Source organism: Cygnus atratus, chromosome 1 (genome assembly GCF_013377495.2).
Source record: "Cygnus atratus isolate AKBS03 ecotype Queensland, Australia chromosome 1, CAtr_DNAZoo_HiC_assembly, whole genome shotgun sequence".
Classification (NCBI taxonomy): Eukaryota; Metazoa; Chordata; class Aves; order Anseriformes; family Anatidae; genus Cygnus; species Cygnus atratus.
Window position 1 is genome coordinate 53,603,478 of NC_066362.1, and position 17,803 is coordinate 53,621,280.

The 17,803-nt window shown below is 38.4% G+C and overlaps 1 protein-coding gene across 1 annotated transcript in view; it reads right to left on the minus strand.

The window, feature by feature from the left end:
• Positions 1–17,803, minus strand: part of EP300 (E1A binding protein p300) — a 62,364-nt gene that overhangs the window by 6,185 nt on the left and 38,376 nt on the right. Inside the window, exons 16-28 of the mRNA XM_035551706.2 lie at positions 17,126–17,282; positions 16,439–16,557; positions 14,951–15,190; positions 14,290–14,378; positions 11,850–11,930; positions 9,331–9,387; positions 7,840–7,917; positions 6,757–6,824; positions 5,148–5,298; positions 4,665–4,811; positions 4,157–4,270; positions 2,186–2,351; positions 1,525–1,689 (exon numbers count right to left, since the gene is read on the minus strand). Coding sequence (XP_035407599.1) covers positions 1,525–1,689; positions 2,186–2,351; positions 4,157–4,270; positions 4,665–4,811; positions 5,148–5,298; positions 6,757–6,824; positions 7,840–7,917; positions 9,331–9,387; positions 11,850–11,930; positions 14,290–14,378; positions 14,951–15,190; positions 16,439–16,557; positions 17,126–17,282 — 1,632 coding nt within the window. The remainder of the gene's footprint in view (positions 1–1,524; positions 1,690–2,185; positions 2,352–4,156; positions 4,271–4,664; positions 4,812–5,147; positions 5,299–6,756; positions 6,825–7,839; positions 7,918–9,330; positions 9,388–11,849; positions 11,931–14,289; positions 14,379–14,950; positions 15,191–16,438; positions 16,558–17,125; positions 17,283–17,803) is intronic.

Below are 17,803 nucleotides of genomic sequence, written 5' to 3' on the forward strand. Positions count from 1 at the left end.
CAGGCCAACTTCACTTCAGTCATAATCAATTAGCAATGAACAGTTTACTCTCTGTACTTCTGAGAGGACCTCTCAGAGCACTAGAGCATATGATAGTCAAGAATCAAAGCAATTCTTATTCAAATAAGCTTGTAGCTAAAGCTTAAAATAACTTTGTCAGGATGGAAATTTCCAGTGAACATGAATGATTATCACTTAATTTGAGACTACAGATTATTATTGCCTCAGATTTCATTGAAATCTGGGGTAAATGAAGAGTTCAAATTATTTTTAGTAACAAAGGTTAAACAGCAAAATGCTGCGAGCTTTCCCCATCATGAGTTTTTGGGTCAAACTGTGAAGGATCAACATAGGCGTTGAGAAGCACCACACACACAGCTAGGTCAGATTCCTCAAGACTGGTTTCTGATATATGAGAGAGATGTGAACCTGCAACTATGCCAAGTGGGGAAAAAAGGACTTGAAACGATGCCTTCCCAAGTAACTACTTATTGTTAGTTATTGCAAATTCAATATCAAGTTGCCTAATTCCCAGATGTCTCAAACTTAGTTTATTCAAAAGCCTTGCTTGAAAGGAGGCGTTGCAAAGAGCAGCACAACTAGAACATGTGGTTCTCCTGCAACATTAAACTTTTTGATGCAGAAATCTTTTTAGAAGAATGCTAACTCTAAACCAGAACAAAATTCAATTATCTCATGAGATGAGGAAGCAGCAGCATTTAAACAAGAGTTAACTAGTAAGTACTACTGTGTGAGTAGAATTACTAACTTTATCCAACATTCACCACCTCTTCCACAAAGAGCTCAAAAAAATCAAGGACAAATGCATAAATTCCACATCTGCTCATTTTCAAATTTATTTTTGAAGAGGTATAACTTTTTTGTTCTTTGTGGAATGTGAAAGGATATTTTTTGCATGTTCTCCTAAAAAAATTGCACAAGATACTGGCAAAAAAAATCTCTAGATAGCCCTACAACAATTCAGCAGTATTTTGTGCTTTACACCCTCAATACTGTAAAGCTTCCCACTTAAAAAACCCAAAGCCCTCAGCTGAGTAATCTACTAAATCAGAGCTGTCTTGCTTTCTCCAAGTGTTCTGCTGAGATCAGTGTTGTAACATCTAGGTTGGAAAGAAGAGAGACACCGTCCAGAAGCTAAAGCTTAAGAAAGAAGCTTCCAAGCCAGGGTGAGCTTGCAGCATGAACATCGATACTTGGATTTCAGCAGCAAAATATTCGACTAGCAGTTTTTTCACTTTGACTGTGGTAATTAGTTAGGTTTATAGCCATATGAACAGCCACTGCTAATAGAAATGTAGCTGATATTTTAACGAACTGTTAATTTATAAAATGTAAATTTGAATTTTACATTACAGCAAAAGGTGAAAAAGTCAACCAAGCAAATAGCCTAGGCTTGTTTGTGTTTGTTTTTTTTTTTTGTTTTTTTTTTTTTTTAAGTCTTCAAATAGCTATAGGTAATCACAACTTTTACATTACATCATGAAATAATGGAAGCATTCTTACATCCGTGCTTTCATTACTAGTGTTCTCTTCTCTCTTCCGTTCTTCCTCCTCTTGCTCGAGTTCCTTAATACTCTCCTCTAGAACATTCGGCCAGAAATCCCCTTCAAAGTAAGGCAGCTCTTTTGCACTTGTTAAACGGTCTTCTGTTGCCTGCTTAAATATATCCTGAAAAAGAAAAAAACACCTGGTTACTACTATTACAAATCAAGTGAGTAGAGGCAATTTCCAATAAATGATAAAAAGGCACTAAGATCTATAATCACTATCCTCTCTACACTAGCTAGTAATTCCAAAGATTTTACTTACATTTTACTTATTTCCAACTTTGTCAGCAGCCTAACCCTGAACTAACCCTGAAATCTTATTTAACACAGGAAAAGCAGAGATTCCATAAGTTCTTTACATTAAAAAAATGAGATCCTTTTACAGCATTGCTCAAGAATTTAGTTTATTCTACGTAGTCATTTTAAATCTCTTGTTAGAATTGATTTCGGAAGCTACATGCTTTGAATAGTACAGGTTAACTCTAAGCTTTTAGTGCTCAATTCCCTTAAAACGGATTTAGTACACTCCCAGAATCAGACAATGCATAAGGCAAGGAAAAAAATGAAGATGAGACTGTTCAAAACCCTCCCACAACACAAACATGCACTTAACAAACCTTGTAATCATGGACAATGCGCTCTGACACAGACTTGTCCAACATCTTCTTGTACCACTCTTGCAGTCGTTTGGGTTTGGGTATCTTTTGGTCAGGAGGATGGCAATGGAAGATGTAGTCATCTCCTTCACTTGGTGGGCATGCCCAGATATGTCCAGTAGTATACCTAGCATTGTTAGACAAAGTACATGTGGGCTCTGATGATAATTAATAGAGCTTGCTTTCCTCTCTGCCACCAGATGGAGCTCCCACAAACTTGGCTGGTATTACCAGAAGCACAATAATTACAGCTCTCCAAGATTTCAATTCCAATGTTCATTCCAGATCCATTCACACACATAACAATAGCACCTTTCCACTAATTATTTATTTTTAGAAATTCAGCACTATATACAGAGGAGCTCATATAAGATGTGCATATTTTCTAGTCAAGGTAAAAAAAAAAAAGCCTAATGCAAACCTGCAATTGCCACCTGCCAATTAACTAACAAGAAAGATGGAGGGTAGGTATTTTATAGTAGGAAAATGCAGAATTCTTTTTCTATGAGACACTAATAATTCATTACCTAGCAACATTTAAAAAAACAATTTAAACACTTCATTTTTCTACCGTAGATTTTTTTTTTTTAACTTTGAAAATCAGTTTTAAAAGCTTTCACAATTATATCTGGAAATAAACAAAACACAGTCGCTCTCAACCTATGCTGTTGGGTATACAATCATAAATACTATGAAGACAGATGACATCCAAATAGTAGCAGCTGCAGAGACTATAATGGCATGAAGATCATTTCTTCATCCTCAGTTCTTCTTTATTAGTTTTTAAAAAGAACTCCAGCAGGAGCAATAATCAGATCTCAAGTTAGAGAAAAATAACCATCCTTGGTGTGTTGAGAAACAATTCTGCAGAACCCTACCCAAACCCTGGGAACTGCAGCCAGTTGTCATTCCTTCTGTCTGAGAATGGAGAGATGATATTGCGTGACCAATATTGTTTTCCCAAAATGAGAACCTGATGTTACCCATTAGCACAGAGAAGAGCATTAAGTAAAACTGAGCCTTGAGCTCTACACATACGTTTGACAGGCTCACAGGTCAGAAAATATATAACAAAACATCAGGGAAGAGGTCTAATGTATGCCTTCGAAGTGTATCTATTCATCATAGGTGAATGTATCATCTCTGAGGTACTGAGGACAGTACAGTACCACCCACCTCTCCGTTCTGACTCCCTCAATTTTTCTCAATTACTCTAAACAGTCCCTAAAAATTTCATGAATAACTCTGCCAAACTATACCAGATACCCTTGACAATAGATTGATGTTTACTTCACTGCCTTTCCTACTTCAGTATTCAGTCATTTAATTTCCACCCTTCTCTTTGTTCCTTCATGTGTTCTGTGGTGTTTTGTTCTGTGGTGGTTTTTGTGCTGTTGCATGTATATTCTGTTCTTTTGTGCTGTCCCATATATACTGTCCTCCTCCTCTAACTTTCCAGTTACTCACAATTTGAACTACTCCTCCTGTAAGAGATTTTTTTTGCCTTACACAGCTGTTAATCAGTGCAGACAAGACTCTTACCTCTCTCCTCATAAACAAACATGGGTAAGAACTTACTTGCCAGTCCAAAGGAATGACCTGATTAAAGCAGTGGTGTTTCACAAGGACTGTACAATCAACAAGGCCAGCAAAATTTTATTGTCCAGACTAGGTTAACTTTTTCTACCTAGACTTAAGTTTAACAACAGTTTGGAAATTATTTATATACCTAGAATATGTGAAACAAGCCTCTCCTGAAATACCTGTAAATCCCTTTTTTGTCTTCTCACTTGTAAACAGGTGTTACCAGTTTATTCTATCACTCGTTGATATTTAGACACCAAATTCTGCACAGTAAGATGTAGTAACTTAATTTGCACTAAGAATTATCTAGCACAAATCTGCATAGAAGAAAACATTAGAAGGGCTTACCCTAATTTCTTGACATATTCTAGATATCCAATTAGTATTTCGTGATAGACAGCAGTCCTCAAGCATTTAGGGCGGAAGAAATGAACACTGTCGAGGTAAGATATATACACTCGCCTAGAAAAAAAAGAGGGCATGATGAGAAGCGAGGATTTTAAGTTAGTTCTAGAAATTTATTCACATTTTATGTATGTGAAGCATCCAATATTACTATCTTCAAAGTCTCTAATCCTAATGTACCAGTTTTGATATCCTAGCCTCTTCTCCGTAGAGCCACTCAATTCCTCTCCTTAGGATACTGACAGCTTATCCTGAAGTCAGTCTACCAGCCAGCGACCCCAGCAATAATTTATTCTAACTGAATATCCCCTCCAGAAGCTATTTTGTTTCTAGAAGCTAACAGAAATAACATTCGTCAGATATGCAAGACTGAAGCTCTACACAGAACCTCAGGAGCTTTACCTAACTGAAACATTACCAAAATAAAACCAGATTTCATGCAGCTACTCACCTTTGATTGGGTGGGGGACAGTCTGAGCCGTATTCCTGCACATGCATCCCAAAGAAGCACAAGTCTACACCATCAATCTCCTCGAAGGCAAAAAGCGCTTTTGTTCGATAAGGGAAAGACTCCGCCATCTCTCCGCTGTCTACAAATCTGCACATTAGAAGGTAAAAAGGGAATACCAAATATATTCACATATTAGAGGATATGTATCAGCATGTAAAGACAAGTGTTGCTGTACAAGTGTTGCTGTAATTCTACAGTTAAATGCTTACAGACTACTCAAATACCCACTTTTTGTTATAAAAGAGACAATATTCACCACAACTACTATGCTCCTGTAGTACCTGTTTGTCAAGAACTGGTTGGTAGTGATGTTTTGAATCCAACAGTATTTTTTCTTTATAGTAGCATACAAGCAAATTCAAATAGCTTTCCCGCCCACCCCCTCCTCAAAAGGGATCAAAACTAGAAGCAGACAGAACATACCTTGCTTTCATTCCTGGCTTCACTTCGACAGTTTTGTCAGATGCATGTACCACCCTAACTGTAACCTCTCCTGCCTCCGGGTGATTCTGTCGCCTTAGGAAATCATTGACTCTGTTCTCCAAGAAGGTACCGAGTCTTGTAGCTGGTAACCCTGCAGGAAAAATATTCCAGCTCTGAATATATACAAAACAGAAGTGTTCAAATGTGATTTCTCTCTTCAGGTGTTAAATGAAAAGTGACTCAATACATGCAGTACGTTACTATAAATTAAAAGCATTATCTTTGAACACAACCCCTTCTGGATGAAGATGAGCTGCCTTTCACCTACAGGCACGCTTATGGTTTAGACATTATTCAAATGAAGAAAGAATCTGCATCTCAACCCAGTTCCTATCTGTCTTTAAAGTCAATCACAATTAAGGCTCCTCTGGAATAGAAGCTTCTAATTACTTAAACTGGATTACAAACACTGCTCTCAGATGTAGCTGAGACAAGACAAGATGTTGCACTTAGAAGTATACTTAAGTCTTTAAGTCACACTAGTCAAGTTACTCTCTGCTTCCCGAAGAATCCATTTTGATAAAGAACTACTAAACGACTGTCTGCAAATAACAGGTTGTTCAGAAGTTTCTTCAAACAAAATGCAGACAGAAGTACAAGCATGGAGCTAGCTGACAAAACCTAAAGCTGAAAGGGAGTTCAAAGACTTGTGGCGTAACAAGGCCTGTCTCACTGCTGCCCACTACTTCTGATAGAGGTTACATATCTGTCACTCGGCTCTTCCATTTTCCAATTTAAGACCTTCTTAGCAAAGTATACACTGTATACATCTAGCATCACCATGTATGCAGTGTATATGTCTAGCAACAGATAAAGGTTGCTAGAAAGAAAACCTAGGTAGTAACGTCTGTAAATGGACCCTTACATTTTTCCAGTATCACCTGTGAATCTAGCAAGATTTGATTTTGTAAAAACATTGAAACCTTTGGTTTGCCTTCCGTTTCATGAGAACTACTGAAGAGAAATTTTTGACTGAGTGCTAAGTCTATCAGTCCACCCCCTAACCCCACCCCAAATTTAAAGGCAATTTACAGTCTTGTACAGACTCCTTCCTCATTTTCCAAAGCAGCAACTTAAGTACCTGTACAACACTACTGTTAAGTTACATTTGAATCTCCATTCAAACATACTGGTTGAGTGGAGGTTTTTTTTTTTTTTGAGCAGCTATAGTAAATATTTACTATTTTATGTACACTAAGCTAAGCAGCTTTCTGAAGACTTGTTTTGTCTATGGAACAGAGAGACTGCAATCACAAATTTCCTCCTATAGTGCCTTCAAATCAGCTGCTATTAACCCTGAAATAAGAGATAAAAAGACTGTATCTTGCACTAGCAGTGCTTTAAAACAGTACATAAATACTGTACCACAGACTATTAACCAAAGGTAGCACCTGAGAATGCAGACATTTTGAACACCACGGAACAGACGTTCAACAATGCATCCTCCACCTAACTCAAAGACTGAAATGTAAAATGAGTGTAAAAGCTACCTTTTCCCCACTCTTGAAGTATTTAAGATTTGTTTGTGCAAATGTCATCAGAAACTTACTTTTAGCAGAGAATTTGTTCTCTTTCCTGGTTCGTCCTGTTTTCTTTAGGCAGCCATCACAGACAAAGCTGAAGCAGAAATATGGTAAAGTGAAAAACACTCCAAATCAGACCACAAGTTCCTTAGCATCTTATTGAAAGCAAAATCTTTCACCAGGTAAAGTCTGGAAAATACCTTAACTGAAAATTGAACTAACAGACAGCACAGAGAATAGTGCCAGCAAAAACAGCTGCAGTAGAGGATCCAGGACGTACACCACTTGTGTACAGCCCTGCCACAACCTGCAAGCTTCAGCCCAGGAAACAGCTTCTTTACTGGCAGGTCTGACACCAATTGTTCCAGGAATACTTTAAGTTAAACAGTCTCAAACTATTAAGAAAAAATACAAGTTGGCTAGATGCCAATCTTTTTCTTTTTCTTCCACCCCTTTTAAAAAAACACCTAAGTACACTGTAGCTGATAAAAAGATTTGCAAATTATTTCTCAGTTACAGTGTATCTACCTTTTTTGCAGAAAGGTGAATGATAACAAAATAGTAAAAGTCAAAGAGCTCTCACCAAGAAGGAATCATCTGAACTCCCCCTTATAGATCTTTCTCTACATAGAATTTATAAGTTTCTTTAAAAGGATATTAAAGCAGTAAGAAACAACATTTTGATCAACAGCTACTCAGTATTCAAAAACAGCTACGTTGCTTTTCAGATTTAATCTGATCAGAGGTCAAAAAGGGGAATTCATCTTAAATATTTCAGTGGTTACAAAATTTGAAGATGACAAAGCAATCTGAACTGTGCAGAAAATAAATTGGTACGAAATTGTTTCAAACTAAAAACATCTTTCCACAAAGCAGAAGTATCTTTAAACATAAAAGGCTGAAAGGCCTTCTACATACAGGAATATTAGAAAACTTCACACACGATAGTAAGATGTGATTTCCAAATCTGATGTTACTGTATTTATTCTGTAAGTTTTTCAGGTGGGTATGCAACTTCTTCCATTGGATAGGGTTTTATTAGACATTTTTAGATATGCACTAACTCCAGTAAAACTATGAGATACTCTACTTAAGGAGAGATTCCTCACCCAGAAGGCCAGATTATCTCATTATGAAGAACACAGATCTGGTGCATTTTTCTTCCACACTCTATACATTCAACAAACCTGTAGAAAGAAAAAAAGGTGGCAGGGAAGCAAGGTTAGTAGCACCATTAGTTGTTTTTGTATTCTGTAATATTTTAACAAAACAGTTCTAGCATTTAAGGCTCTTGATTCTATTTATCATAGAGGATACCCGTGCTGAGAACAGCCTCCAGGATGCATTAAGGATCTTCAGGGACACATCATTACACCATTTGCTTGCCTTACTGTCATCCACTTCACTTTTTTTTTTTAGTGAAACCTTTCTAAGACTCAAACCTGTGAACTGCTTGTTGCTGCTACAATAAAGAAGAAAATTGATTCACAGTCATCAGAAGCAAGGAACCAGGAGAAACTGTTGGCTGTTAGTTGCCCCACTATGCTTGAAGCCTGGGGAACATTGCAAATCTACTGCATAAAGGTGGGAAAGAGAAAAACACTAACAATATCAAGGACGTTTTTCAGAATTCCAGAGGAATTCTGCTCAGAGCTAAAGTTATACTGTTTAGGTCACAGATGTTGGTGAATATGGTTTTCCTAAATACCTAAGGTTGTTTCACGTTATCAGGACAATCTGACTCCTTTTGAATACAACTGCTTTAAAGTCAGACTTAAAATGAATAGCTGTCATTTATGTAGGGCACATGGTATCACACTAAGGCTTGAATTTTAGTGTTAGGCTGCATCTCTAATATAAGAAACAGAAAGACGAGTTATGAATCAAGTTCCTATTCTCTCCTTCCCACAGCCCTTGTAAAATAGAAGAAAGAATTGGCTGGCCCTTATGCCCTTTACAAGAATAAGGTGGGAAGAATAAATATCCCTTCTGCTCATTCGAGAATGAAGATAGCATTTTCAGAGTAGCAGCACGGGTGTATAATGAAGGAGCACAAAGTGGCTTCAAAAAATCATCAGGAATACAAAGAAAAGCAGCTGAGTCACCACCATCTTTACTGATTGCTTACAGTTCTTACAGAGCAGTACAGAAGAACTGAATGATTCAAATTTAACAGATCTTTTCCTTCTACTACAGCTGCCTATAAAATATGACAACTAGAGGAGCCAACAGCACCAAAAAAGCTACTGCCAAAATGACCCAAATCAGTTCCGAGACATGCACTTGCTGCAGCAGCATTTCAAGTTTAGTTATCTGCATTCATTCTTTTGCTGGATCTACATTAAAGACAACAAAATGCACTAATTTCAGGCCATACATACAGCTTTACATTTTTCTTAAGTACAGCTGTGGTAGTTTGGGTTCTCAAGACAGAATGACAGATATGCTGCTTCTTTAGCAGCCCCTGCCGGTTAATGAACAGAGCTACATGAAATTTGGAAGATGATGATAAACAAAGCTGGTAGTGAATGAGTAACATGTCTTTAACAAAAGAGCTATGATGAAATGAGGATCATTTGAAATGTGACAGCATTACTTACAGTTCAGGGTCCAGTGTATCATTCTTCCTTTTCGAAAACTGTTCTTTATTTATCGTGCTATGGAGAAACGGGCAATAAGACTCAGTTTTAACACAAGACAACATATATTCATGCCATACCACACACACCTCCACACATCAAGACAAAACCTGCAAGCAAATTTTTTTTTAAACACTCACTAGCACTACAAAGAAGAGTATTTTATTGTTCAAAGTGATTGACAATCAAAATATATGCCACCCTTGACTCTGCCCATTGGAAAAAGAAAATTATTTGCAGGACAATAGCTTGTGGAGACCCACATTGCTCCCTTATTCAGTTCTACCAAAGGATAAACGGTAAATAGTTCAAGTTTCAGTTTTGGACAAGCTTGATCAGTCTCTCATAGATGAAAGGACCATTTGATATGCCTCTCTGATATTTTGAACGTCCAAAGGCAGAGAATTCCAATTATCTTTCATGACTGAAGAAGAATCTCTTCTTTGGGATTCCTCTAGCCCTCCTCTTAGATTAACTTCAAAGGAGAAATTCAAGCTTCCAAACACTCCAACCTGAACCCAGCCATCACTGTACACTTTAGCTTTACCTTCCTTTAAAAGGACTAGTCCTTTGCAGGACTAGGAACTTCATCTTTTTGACAGTATGGTCCCAGGTATCTTTTACACCAGTGTAGTTCAAAGCAATCCAGAATATTCATGACAAGAATACCCAGATCTCTGAGAATTTACCTTAAGGAGGTGCTGGATAACATGAGGCAATTGATACGTGCCTCCCTGAGAAGGACTGAGTCTGTGTCACAACAACTTGCATTGACCTTCCTATCCTTTTATTTCAGTGTTTATTCTGCAGAATTCCCCATCACTCCAAACTGTAGCTCTAGTCACCATACTTTACTAATAAGACCTGACACGTTTCTAAGCTTTTTTGCTTTCCTTCATTTTAACTACACATTACGGTAACAGAGGAAGGGAGCAAGATCTCTCTGCCTCAACAGAACGAGGTCCTGAGAGAAAGCCTGTAAGTAGGAGAATGAGTGTTTAAAAGTATACTTGCTCCTTATGTGCAGCTTATAGTGTCCATTTTCATTACATGACAGCCAAATATTTAAACCAGCTACAAAAACAAAGTACATTACGAACTGGAAGTACCTTCTCACTGTTACTTGCTTGAAAGCAAGAGCTTTTGTTTAATTACTAAAAATGAAACTTGTAGCCAACACCTGTGTTTCCAAACATAGCATAAAAATTGAAAAACACTCTATGCTGCCTCCTACCCTGACTCAAAGGTTTGTGACAAGCCGTGCCAACTTATGCCTATGAGACAGACCGTATTCCCTCAGCAGCTAAACAAAACTTAGTACACAAATTTGATGTTTACTTACATAGGTTTAAATGTATATAGATACTTGCTTTTCTCATGTGTAATTACCTCATATCCCAGATCTCATACTAATAAAATTGAACAATATTGATTAAGTCTTGTGTCTTTGCTTCTAGCAGAGTAGCAATCCATACTATTCGCATGGGCCTGGCCCATTACACTGACCAGCATACGAACAGTTTCTTTTTCCTTCCAGAACAGTAGATGTACATCTTCTCAAGCCCTAGTAGATTCTTTCACAACTGCTCTAGATACATATGCGTGACCAAAATTTGGTAATGTGCTGCTGAAGACAGCTTGTACTTTCAGCAAAAGTCACCTCAACCTGCCCAATTACTGACTTGCACAACTCTCCCCTTAGTTTTAGACTTTCCTCAAGTTCCCCACTTGTTTCTATCTGCAGAGTTCCTGGAAGGTCCTTCCCCAAAAGAGCTTTCTTTACCAGCTTAACTGCTCAAGACCTTCAGAGTAACTGCTTGGCACTTGGCTGTCCCTCAAGGGCTTCCTTAGTCTCCCAAAACTGATTCAAGATTTCTGGGAGAGGCACGAGAAAGGCACAGTGGAATAGAAAACTGTCCAAACAGTTTCCTACTACCATGGAAGATGCAAGTAAATCCATCCACAGCCTTTGACCATTATCTGCTCAACAACTGCACAGCATTTCTCATAAGCAGATGGCACTCCAACACTTAAATATTTGAATGGCAAAAGGAGGTTGTCTGCTTCTGATTTTTCTGATTTAGATGAAAAACAAGCTGAAGGATGAATAGCCGGTCTATAAGCAGAATATTACATTTAACTACCTCAAACTATGTCTGTCACCTACCTGCCTGCAGTCATGATTCTTTTCTGCATTCAAATACTTTGATATTTTTGTCAGAAAAATAGTGATTCTCTTCTTTTCTCTCTAACAGTATAGTTGCAATTTCTTTCTCCTCACCAACAGTTGAGTCAGTCAAGATTTTAAAGAAGAAATTTACAGCACAAGTCCAGGCTTTTACTAAGAATATCTGGTCCTCCCCGTACTGGCCTAGATATAGAGCAGGTCACCTAAAACTTAACTCCTTCCTTTTGAGAAAGCACTTTAGACCATGACACAGTTCATGATCGCATAACCCAAGCAAACACAAGTAACTTACGTTTGAGGTTGTGAAGGGTCATCTCCCAAAGAAACGCTCTCCCCTTGGATTTCGTTGAAGCACTTCTCACAGAAATGATACCTGTCAGCAAGAAGGCCATATTTGGGTGAACTGCTCCGTCCACACAACACAGCCCAAGCCAAGCAATGGAGCCACCAATCACAGCAGGCCAAGGAAGGGACAGGAGCAGAGAGCAGGTCATCAACGGCGGCAAGGATATTCAATGATGCAGATTTATGGGCCCCACATTGTGTTTGGTTGTTTTTGTTTTGGTTTTGGTTTTTGTTTTTGTTTGTTTGGGTGGGTTTTTTGCGCGATCAAAGCCAAGCGCAGACAACGACAAGCACGAAGGAGAAGATACACAAACAGACAAAGAAATGGGGATTTGCAGGACAAAAACAAGAACATAGAAGCAGGACAAGACAACACAAAGCAGAAAGCCAAGGCAAAGCACAGATTAGCATTAAGTCTCTCAAACGGGTTCTCAAGCAGCAAATGATTAAAGCAAATTCAATGAGTATTCCATTTTAGCATACCCATACCCTCTTCATTTTAATAATCCATGCCACACATAGCAAAGAATTAAAATGAAAGAGGGGAAGAGCAGAAAGAAGGAAGAACTGCTGTGCTGACGTACAAATCAGCATAGCAGTTCTGTTGGCAGGAGGATCTATAGGACATCAATGGAAGAAGGATAAACCTTCCATCTTCAATGTATAAATGCTGAAAGGCCACAGGATTCTCTCCCAGTTGAAAGGGGAAGCTAAACACCAGAATCTTAAAGAATAAAACAATCTCTCCTCAAAATCTTTCAGACAATTATAGAACTGTCAAACTATACATTAACTAAACACCTGAAATTATCCACACATACACAGCTCTTCCACAGCCCAACCTGAGCACAGAACAGTGCAAGTATCAGTACAGTAAGCATCACAGAAAGGTTTCATTTACATTTGGAAAAAAACAATGGTTAATTCAAGATTCTACCCCAGCCCTCAGAAGTGTTCTGAAACTGTGACCTCTCTATTACTAAAGCATGTTAATTGAGAGCACAAGGCATCTAAAAACAGTTACAACATTTTATTGTAAAGCTACACAAACCAACACTATAGCAGCTGTTAAGCTAAGATGAACAGGTCTCAGCCCTCTCTCCCAGTCTTCATTTGAGGTGATGCACACAATAGTGCCTCTGGAATTGTGCACTTCAGTCTACGGATATACATGCATGTGTGTATATTGTTATATACAAATAAGTCCCATGTGCACATGCTAATGTTCCATTCTAATGTTTGAAAGCATGTAAAGCATGCCAGACTTTGGAATACTAGTCTTTTGGTCCATCAAGTGTGTGATCATAGATAAGCGTAAGTAGAAAATACTGATACGTAATACAGAGCTTATTGTAATTTTGGACTTTTAGAATACAGAAGTTATGGGACTCTACAAACTCAAACTACAAACAATTTCCTAATTCATTCCTAAAAACCTCCATTCACTGCTATAAAACTTTATGAAGCCTAAGAAGGTTCAGATATATGCTACAGCTCTTTGGTTGCTTCTACCTAACCAAGTGCTTAAGAAAATTATAATTCTTGCAAAATCTTGACTTTCAGGTAAAAATCTTTGTGTTTTCCTTGTTGCTGTTTTTGAATGGTGTTAGAACAGAGCAGAAACTAAACGGATGGAGGAAACATAATTTGGAGGTAACCATCCCTTTTCTAACAGGTGCATTCTGGCAATAGGCATGGGGATAGGAGAGTGTCAAAGTCTATTTCTTCCTGCCTCAATCCCTCAGTTGGCAAAGAGAAGCCTAGCAAGAAAACCTCCCTAAGAAATGAAATAAGGCTTAAATACTTCAATAAACTGGAGGTCAAAAAAATTAGTTGAGAGCTGTAGAACTAACAGCTCTTTACACAACTGCTGACAGCCACTGAAGACAGCTCCCTTAAGGCAACTTGGGGAGAAAAAACAAGCAATCTACTTAGTATCTGAATATACAAATCTTCATTGAAGATTTGCACCACAAAAATATGTTTGTTCTTCAGTTAAAATTGCAAGAAAAACAAAGACTTGTCAAGTGTGATATGTATGATGAATAACATACTTGCTGTATGTGTCTTTTTCCCCATGAAAAATACTGCTGCATGGTAGCAAGCAAAGACAGACTAGTATATACGATATTTAGATTTAGTTAACTGCAGGATAATTTATTAAGACATAACACATTATTGCAAGCAAAAGAGCATAGACTGCAGTCAACGTTTGCAAAAAGAAATCACTAGCACACAAGGTAAACTATTCAAGGGCACCTCCAGCAACTTTTTTTTTGTAACACAAAGGTGTACACATATAAAGAGGGTGTATATGTATATACATGCATGCCTTTGACAGATTGATTGCAGCATGCACAAAACTGCACCCAGTGAGTTTTCCTTACCTGTTCTGGTAACTGTAGTAAGTGGCATCTCGAGGGATTGTGCATAGCTGTTTGCCATAGCAACACAGAGTCTGTGGCGAGAACTCCAACTGCAAAGAGGAACGGGTCATCTTAGTACTAATACAATGTCACTTGCTCTCCATAGCAAGCAAGCATGACCCAGACACCAACCATTACCACGTTATCCTCTGCACAGATCTCACAGTACAGCAAGACTACAAAGAGTCATAAGAAACATTCAGTGGGCTGTTATTCTCAAGTTAGCTCTTCTCCAAACATGGAGAGCATATCAAAACAAGACAGTGGAAGTGCAACAGTCTCAATACACACTGAAATTGAGAGCATTTGTGCAGTAACATCTGTTTCACTTGTAATTATGAACTGGTTAGCACTAAATGAAATCAACGTAAGCCTTCAGTAACCGACTCTTCCCCCCTGCCCCCCAAGGGCTTATATATGAATATATGATTTAAGCAACAGATAGAATTAGAAGATACATTAAAAACTTAAAACCAGGTCACTTAAGATTACTAAATCCTGGTAAGCTTTCAGAATTTTTTAAACACCATAGTTGCTAACAGCTGCAAGTGCTGTATTTTTCCTCCTCGGTGTCAGAAAGCAAACAGAAAAAACAAGAACAACAAGAAAGACTTTTCCTTACCTTTCTTCCACAGCAGTAACCAAGGCTCTGCATAACTGGGTCAATTTCTTGCTCAAACACCTCTGCCAGTTTTGAGCAGTACTTGTATACCCGGGAAGTTTTGCGGTTATAGAGCCAGGCGTTATTGAACATGAGCCAGATGTCATCTACGTATTGCCATGGTTCCTGATACTGTCCTGTATCTAGCTTCCTCTTTATAGTAGAGAGGTCCATTGGGTTCTTCACTATGTCAAAGTAATCCTGAAAGAACAAGTAGCGTATCAAAATACTACTCCAGAACTATGTTGTGAGATGACAGCAGAGGCATTCTCAGCATATACATTCTTCTGGAACACAGCAAGAAAAACAGGTTCCTCCCTGACTTGACTGTCAAGCTGCTTGTGACACACAGTGAAGTCTAAGCAATACCATATCATTCCCTAGCACTTCCTTTTCATTATTCCTGTATTTCTCAGGTTCCATCACTCATCTACTCTCGATGAAATAAAGCCGCTAATTTTAGTCAGCAAAACAAGGCTTACAGAAAGAAGGAAATGGCAGTGTTTTTTGCAGCCACCGTGACTCTGAGGATATACATAACAACATTAGCATAAAGAACCTGTTTGTTTTTTTTTTAATAGACCAGCTAATCTATTAACAAAACCCAATAGTTTTATTAAGATGATAAAAGATGTCATGTCTCCTCCTACAAATCTTTCATCTAACGAATGCCTTTTTCCAATCCCCCCCACAACAGTTTCAGGGCTGCTTGTCTCAAGAAAGTCCTCCAAATATGACAGCCAGCTGAAAGCTTGCTCAAGAACATTAGAAACACTTTTATGCCTGCCTATAACACAGGTCTTGCATTTTTGCAGCAAAATAAAACTGAATAAAGCCATCCAATCAAAAATCTTTCAGACAAATGTTGCCCAAACGATTTGAATAGGAATTCTTTGTACACACATGGGCAAAGAATAAACTTGTGTGGTCAATCCAGAGAGTATAAACACAGACCCCTTAAAGAATACTAATTTCTTCCAGAGACAACTCTAAAACAAGCAGAAAATTCAGCCTAAAGAAAAACAAGTTGAGTAGTCTCTTCTTTGCTAATAACCTAATCATTGATAATTTTATTTTCAAGTGGTCTTAATCCGCTTAGTTTCCTACATACTCAAAGCTCTGAATTCTACAGGTGCTTCTCATTGATAGAAGCATCGCAATGTGAAGGAACATATATAAAAGAATCCCCCCACAGCAGTGGGAACTGGTGGTAATCACTTCAATGGATGGTACACCTGCTTATTTATCAAAAGGAACAGAGACCCAAATGAACCTTTGAAAAAACAAAACTCTCCTAACTCAAACATCATATATTCCACTAAGTTAAACCTCTTCAAACACATCAAGACAGAAGTGGTAACAAGACAGACTAAGCTGTTCTCAAGTAGATGTGTCATAATGTAGCAGTTCTGGGTTAAAGCCAGGAAAATATCTTGCTAAGAAACTCACAGGAATCCCTAGTAGTTGGGGATCCACAGGCTGTCGAAATGGAAGAGACTCTGGATCCTGACGGTAAAGTGCCTCCAGTGTTGGCATAAGTGCCTGCCGCAACTCTTCTGGCTTGAAAACTTTTGAAAAACAATCAACATTAGAAAGATAAAAATGTCTAAGGAAGAAACCTGCTGGGAAAATGTGGTGTGTGAAAAGACTACAGGCAAAGCAACGCGTATAAGATAGTTAGCATGGGTTGTTTATCCTCTCAACAGTAAGTTCTGAGTAAGACATTAAAACGATCACCTGGACATAAGGAAACTACCAAAACATTTAAGAGGATCTTGTTTCAAAATAGGAAGACGCTTAAATTTAAGAGCCAATTTTCATTTCAAATATGGCCCCTCTGATATTACAGGAATTCACAGGAATAACTTGTCGAGACAATCTACAACAGAAAAGTCTCTCCAATCTCTGCTGTACGGACCATTTTACTAATACTTAATGTTTAATACTAACGCCTTAAGAACTTGACCAAAGCCAATTACAAGTTGACATATTAGGCATTTTTGTCCAAGAGCCACAAAACCAATTCACATAAGCCTACTGATTACCACTGAAGAAAACTCAGTCCCCATCTCCCCCAACCCCTTCTCAAGATTTCTCTAGGCAGATGAGTGAATTTCAGTCAGCGTTCCCGCTTACTTTTTTTCTTAGACTGTCCTGCTGCTGGAGAAGACTGAGTAGCTGGAGTAGTAGGTCTTTCTTCCCCCTCTGGTATTTCAGTCTTCACTTCTGTTTTCTTCTCTTCTTGTTCCATTGGGTCTGGTTTACATTCTTCCACAACTGGTTCTACTTTAACCTGAAAATTAGATTATAGCCTGTCACAGCTGCCTGCAGAGTAATCCAGCCATGTTTCTGTCCTTCAAATTTCTGTCTTGCCCACCAGACTTCCCCAGGATTAAGGCTGTCTACTTTGTAGTCATAACCCGCCTAAAACTTGATCAGATAGGCTAGAACATATCTTTAAACACTACTGTAGTAGCAGTGATAGACTGTTGAACAATTCTGAGCTGCAAGCAGACCCAGGGCATTCATCCTGCTCCTCACACAGGTCTGACGGTCTCTCCTGCACTGCAGTTGCCAGAAGGACGTTGCTGGCAACCACGCTCCTCATTGTCCTCACTGACAGGTTGTCATGGACTAGTAAAGCAGCCTGTCATATACAACCACAAAACAGAGACCCTTCTTTAGGAAGAGGGAGGGGAGATGACAATCAAAAGAGCAGCAGCTGGTAGCATCCACAGCCCTCACTGAACTCTGGGAGGAATTGCTTTTATAGAGACAGAGCATCTAACAGCACTAGATGAAGATACTCTACCC